Source organism: Pagrus pagrus, assembly GCF_965226575.1.
Source record: "Pagrus pagrus genome assembly, chromosome: 22".
In the NCBI taxonomy this organism is placed as follows: Eukaryota; Metazoa; Chordata; class Actinopteri; order Spariformes; family Sparidae; genus Pagrus; species Pagrus pagrus.
The window spans coordinates 16,046,901-16,052,900 of record NC_140204.1 but is presented as its reverse complement, the minus strand read 5'-3'; the positions used below and the strand labels follow the sequence as shown (position 1 = coordinate 16,052,900).

The 6,000-nt window shown below is 40.5% G+C and overlaps 1 protein-coding gene across 3 annotated transcripts in view; it reads right to left on the bottom strand.

Annotated features, from left to right (window-relative positions):
• Window positions 1–461: 461 nt before the first annotated feature.
• The window catches only part of LOC311251974 (protein Dok-7-like), a 34,772-nt gene continuing 29,233 nt past the window's right edge, over window positions 462–6,000 (bottom strand). For all 3 annotated transcript variants that reach the window (XM_084344707.1, XM_084344708.1, XM_084344709.1), the window contains 2 exons: window positions 4,696–4,875; window positions 462–1,909 (listed from right to left, as the gene is read on the bottom strand). In XM_084344707.1, coding sequence (XP_084200833.1) covers window positions 1,773–1,909; window positions 4,696–4,875 — 317 coding nt within the window. In that variant the 3' untranslated portion in view covers window positions 462–1,772. The remainder of the gene's footprint in view (window positions 1,910–4,695; window positions 4,876–6,000) is intronic.

The following is a 6,000-nucleotide window of genomic DNA, read 5'->3' as shown; positions in this document are numbered from 1 at the left end:
TGTAGGTTTCTGCAAACTACGGATATGTAAACATTTCCTTAGGTCCAATTTTCAATTTTGTGTTGTGACGACCCTGTGCTTATGATCTGGTTAAGTTTAGGCACATAAACTACTTTAGTAGGGTTAAAAAATCATGTTTTGGCTTTAAATACCTGCTGTGTTCACTACAACCAACACTTATAATTGTTGATATTCCCTGGTCCCTCGTCAAAATTATCCAGAGGTTTCACACTTACAAATGTTGAAAACGCAGTCTTAAACTGCAGACAGACAGAATATATTTTGGACTTCCATCCCTCCAGTAGACTTGTAGAATCGATGCTTCGGTGTGTTGAAGCTGATCCATCAGCATGTGGTGGCCCAACACCTTACCAAGACCCTTTGGTCTAAAGATGGGTGCCAAATTAAAGGAAAAACTACCAATCACATTAAAATCGTACTGTTGAATAAAAACAAACTCATCAGTTGTAGGGATGCTTTATATAATATTGTACCAAACTGGCTTACAACTGTACATGGGGGGAAAATCCCATATGACCTACAGTACCTCTAAAAACAACTGAACACACACATCAAAGCTGTAGTTATGTTATAAATAATTTATAAGAGAAAAACAGCGCCTTGGGAAAAAGGTACTGTCCTTGAACTCTTTCAATACATCTTTACTGTACATAAATTATGCCTTCACATGTATATTTTATGACAATCCACATCACCTAAATAGAAAGGAAATGTATTTACAGATATCAAAATAGAGTATGAGACAAAAACAATACTGAATATTGACTAAAACAGCTCTAAGAAACGTTTTTTAGAGAATTCTTTCCATTGTTGTGGTTTTGGTAAAAACGCCTGTGTTCACAACCACTTCACTGAGTTACAAAAACTTCAAATACTTAATTTTGAAAAACAAAAGCCATCACTGCCACATAGTCAACTCTCGATTCTGTTCCTTTGTTAAAACACTGATTGATTAGCTACACCAAATCATGTTGAAGTATTATGCAGAAACATTTATTTTTACAGTTATCCTGTTATTACTTAAACAAACATGAATCTTCTCTTTATTTTCTCAAAGCGATCCTTAAATCTGCAGCATTCTGAGTAAGACTGGATGGAAAGTTTCCCTAAATATGAATATACTAAAAAGTGAGTTTCGTGCAACTACGTGTGGAATTACTGATGTGGTTGTCACAGAGGAATAAATGAGTGTGAACTCCTTGTGAGAATCAACCATCTCCCCTGCCTCCGTCACCCAAACAAGGACAAAAACAGCATATTGCATGTTATTAGGGACGACCCGAGTGAGCTGTGAAATGCCTCTGCCCCCGGGGGTTTACTGGGACCAGTGACTCAGCTCAGGACTGGCACATCTTCCCTCCACGTTCGCCTCAGGCTCCACGGTGACATAATGCCATTTAATGAGACGGCCAAGTCCACAAATGATACCAAGATTGAAATGCTCCTCCTGATCCTGTGCCAAAACCATTCTGAGGAGGCTCCATCTTCAAGCTGATTTGAGATGACAGAGACAAGTCTGAATCGGAGAAGAAGTGGACACTTGGCAAACGACCGTATGGAGCAACTTTGAAAAAAAAATCTGTATTCAAGAGGTGGAAGAGAAGAGAGAAGGAATCCCACAGAAAACCTCAGAGGATCTTTTTGAAGCAAACCCTCAGAGCCATCTTTCTAGCAAACTTTACAGTTGGATGAAGTACGCTGGTCTCGGGCAAAAACATCCTGCTGGGATCAACAGTTCAGTGATGAAGAAGTCAATGTGGCGTCCCCTTTCTTCTCAGATCCAAAGTGTGCAGGCCCTCCTGCCGACCCAGAGCATGCTGCGTGCCCACTTTGTGGGCCGTCTCTGTAGCGGTGATGTCAATCTGGGCGTACTTAGTGGAGCTCTTTCCTGTCGAAACATAAAAACAGACCCTTTTTTAACTTGAAGAAAGTTATATAGTCATAGAAACTCCACACTTTCTATTCTGGCTTGCAATGACAAAGCTAGCTGCTTTGGTAGCAAATTAGCAGCCGCTTAGCATAAAGAATGGAAACAGGGAAACCACGAGCATGGCTCTGTCCAAATGTAACCAAATCTATCTACAAGCACCTCAAAAGTTCAGAAATGAACACATGTCAATTGTGTAATCTGCATTAAAAGCAAAAATGTCTTTATGAGTGGTTAAAAAAATCGTATTTCTTGATGTAGTAGTTTCCTGGATACTAAAACTAGTCATTTTTATACTTCAGTTTTTTGCACATTCTGCTAAAATGTGTTAATTATCGAATGTCACAGGTGCTGGTTGGCAGATTTTTTTTAATTCTGTGACTTTGTGACATCACACTACGTCACCACATCATACATTTACATCATTTATCTGCTAGCTTGGCACGCAAGAATTGATTAAGCACAGCTGCTCTGTTGTTGTTAGCAGTGCTGAGTCAGGCGTGTGTCTGAGCTGACCAATCACAGGACACTGGGTATTCAGGGCCGGGGGGGCTTTAAAGAGACAGGAGCTAAAACAGAGCATTTCAGACAGAGGGGGAATAAAGTCCAGCAGCGCTGGACAGTATGACAAAACTTACAAAACCTGAAAATGAGCATATGTCTCCTTTAATGCTAAGTTAACCTGCTGGTGGTAGCTTCATGTTTATCACACAGACGTGACAGTGGTATCGATCATCTCATATAATTCTCACGAGGGAAGCGAATTCTCAAAATGCTCAATGTTTTACTATTGATGATCAGTTACTTGTTTTTAGTCATTTTCTAGATAAAAAATCACTGGTTTTAGCTTCTCAGATGTGAATATTTGCTGGTTGTCTATAAAAGTAAACTGAATGTCTTCAGGTTTGGGCCAATCGTTCAAACCTTGACCTTGTAATGAGCATTTTCATGGTTGTCTGTCATTGTTTGGACAACAGAATAATCATTAACTGAAGCACATTACACAGATTTTAAGATGAAGGACAGTCTTGTTGCAGGTGACTACATAGGCTGAATTATTTAAAAGAAAAACCCTCCAAACAATCACGACTAAAGAGAGTTCAGTGTGAGGCGGATCTCTGCCCTCGCTGCCAACATGATCGCTTTAGGTGTGCGCCTGAGCAAAGAATATGCAAATGACTCGGCTGAAGCCTTTAAAATTCCCCTCATGCACTGTCTTCCATATGCATGTCACTAGCGTTGCCATCATATGAGCCCTTCCTTGTGTGAAACTCAAATGGGCATGAAGTCAAGGTTTAATCACAGAAGCAGAATGAGCATGCAGCCCTGCCTCCTGCTTGAGTTATGTGTTTTACAGTCTCTCAAGGAAATCAAACCTTAACAACACATCAATAGTCCCAGGAGGAGGATCCTATTTGAGCCAGTGAATTCACAGCTGTGATCTGAATGCCCTGTGACCCCCTTTCAACGGCGAGACGGGACACCCTCCTCCTAGGTGACAGATTAATGAGGCTGCATGCCGCAATTTAAACTGTATTGCTGACATCAGATATTAACCTCTCTCATGTCGGAGCCCGAGCGGTCCCCGTTTTCCTGAGGGCAATGGCGCTAATAGCCGACTTGTCTGTCAATTACAGCTCACTGCTGCGTCTCTGATTACAAGGACGCAGCTGTCTTTTAGTGAGACGAGAGGAAATCGGCTCAATCGCTTCGGAGCGATTCCTGTAACTCCGACAAAGTAAAATAGAATTACAGAACAATCATGTGTCGAGGGCGACTTTTCATCCCCGCATGGTATTGATATCCCGGATTATTTTCAAGTTGATTCTTTCATATCTGTCTGCAAGATTTGAAGAGAAAATGTGTCATTTACAAAATTGCTTTTCCACAGTGCTGCACAAATAAGAAATCCTTGTACGTGGTGTTGACAAAGATGCGAACATAAGGCCACGGACGGAGGTCGTTTCACTTTCATTTTTCTCTTTTGGGATCGGCATTAAAAAAAATCTGCTTACATCTAAAGATCGTTGCAGAAAACTTTCGTAAATTTTGAAGACCATCTAATTGAGATATGAATGAGCACTAAAAGGCGTTCATGATCTTCTAGTTTATGATGATTGGCATTTACAGCATGCGTAACTGGGCAGTACTCTGATACATGAGTGCACAGATTTATACTATGATCAGATTTATACAGTGGAACAGAGCATTAAAATCAGGTAAGCAGGATTTAATAATAGTGTCTGATAATAAAGGACTACTGTGTGTCTGCCTGTGGTTAGCCACCAATCTAACTATTGTTAAAATTACCAAGGATAGTTTTTGTTACCTGCCGGCCGCCTCAATGTTTCCTGTTTCAAAACATACTACAAGCATGACAAGAGAAATTTGAGATATTCCGGTGAAATTTCCTTGTTAAAGTGTGGACTACGCCTGGCATACTCTCCTGCCTGGATGGTTCACACTATTACACTGATCAACAGGTGGCGGCAATGTGCCATCAAAGGCAGTGAAGAAGAACAATGCATTTGCATGCTTGAGGTGGTTTTTGCTTTTTTTGTTAATTAATGCGCGTAAAAAGTTAGTGAATATTGACATCACATGACTGACGAGCTGTCCAAACCAGATGATGAAAATGCACTTCTTGTTCACTTTCACAGGTGACTTTAACTTTGCTTGACATTTCCACGGAAACACAGCCACCGTCACAACAGTTCCTTGAAAGTTATTTCAGGACACATCCTTACTTGGAGGTGGGAGATGTGCGACGGCCCCTCGGGTGCCAGGACCTGGCTCCTGCAGCTCCAGCTCCATGTAGTTGAGCTGCTTCTTGGATGTGGGACTAACAGGAATATTCACATACGTCACACCTTCGCTGCGAGGCCTTTCAGGAAGCGGTGCCTCTGGGGGGAAAACTAACACGGCCCCTGTAAGTGCAAGAGGAGAAAAGTGCTAATTAGTTTGAACACTTACTTTTTTCAGTACAATGCCCAGAGCGACCACAACCCACAAGTTATTCATCCTTCTAACAAGATTTGTCCGTGTAGCCGCAGTCTGTACGTCGATGCCAAATAACTCTATTGTCACACATAAATGACCCATGCACTTGTATTTGGATGACTGTTCCTTCATTACAATGAACATGGCCAGTTATTTCGCAGGTTTTTGAATGACTCAGTGTTTTCCCAAGGAATCCAGTTCCATTTCTCTCCACTGACAGCAGCCCTTTAAAGCAACAGTATGACCCTTTTATGTGTTTCTAATAGTTTCTTCACAACAATGGAGTCACACTGCACAGAGGAATAAGCTCTACCAGACAACACTTTGGATTAATTCACTGTTGGTGTTCGCCTTTTCATGGGATTTGCTGATAATATTTAAATGATAAAATAACACCAGTTTTACAGAGACACTTATTTGAAACAGGATTTATTTCTGTCATAATGACCTTAATTAAAAGATAATGATGAAGGAACCAAGCTGGAGTTATTTGTCATTATAACATTAATCAAAAGCTAAAAGATTTCCCCCTCCAGGGCTGACGGCTCTTGAGGCAACAGTCCTTATCAACAGCGTAATGTTAATTAGACTCATTGAAATACAGACATCTGTAATAAAATGACTATTATTTTCAACAGTTAAGCACAGCAACAGATTACAGGATGAGCAGCTACTCTGACACAAAGTGTATCCTAGTGAATTGCCCTCTTTCCCCCCAAAGGCTACTTAGGAATAATTAGCTTACAGGCCCCAGAGATAAATTAGGAGATACATTATAGTCATTTTGCTTGCTTTGTTGCCCTTTTAATTCCACCATCAGAGCTCTGTATCCAATAACCAATTCCTTCATTGAAAGTGTGAAAATATCCTGATGTGTTCACTGACCCGAATTTCATGTTTGTCCTTTGAAAAATTCTGCTTTAACAATAAATTGATCGTTATTTTTGAAGTTGAACCCAAAGAGGAGGACCCACAAGGTGCTAGAAAAGACTAACTGTGAGTAAAACAAAAATAAACACACATCAGCTTTGCAAAATAACACAATCTGGTTT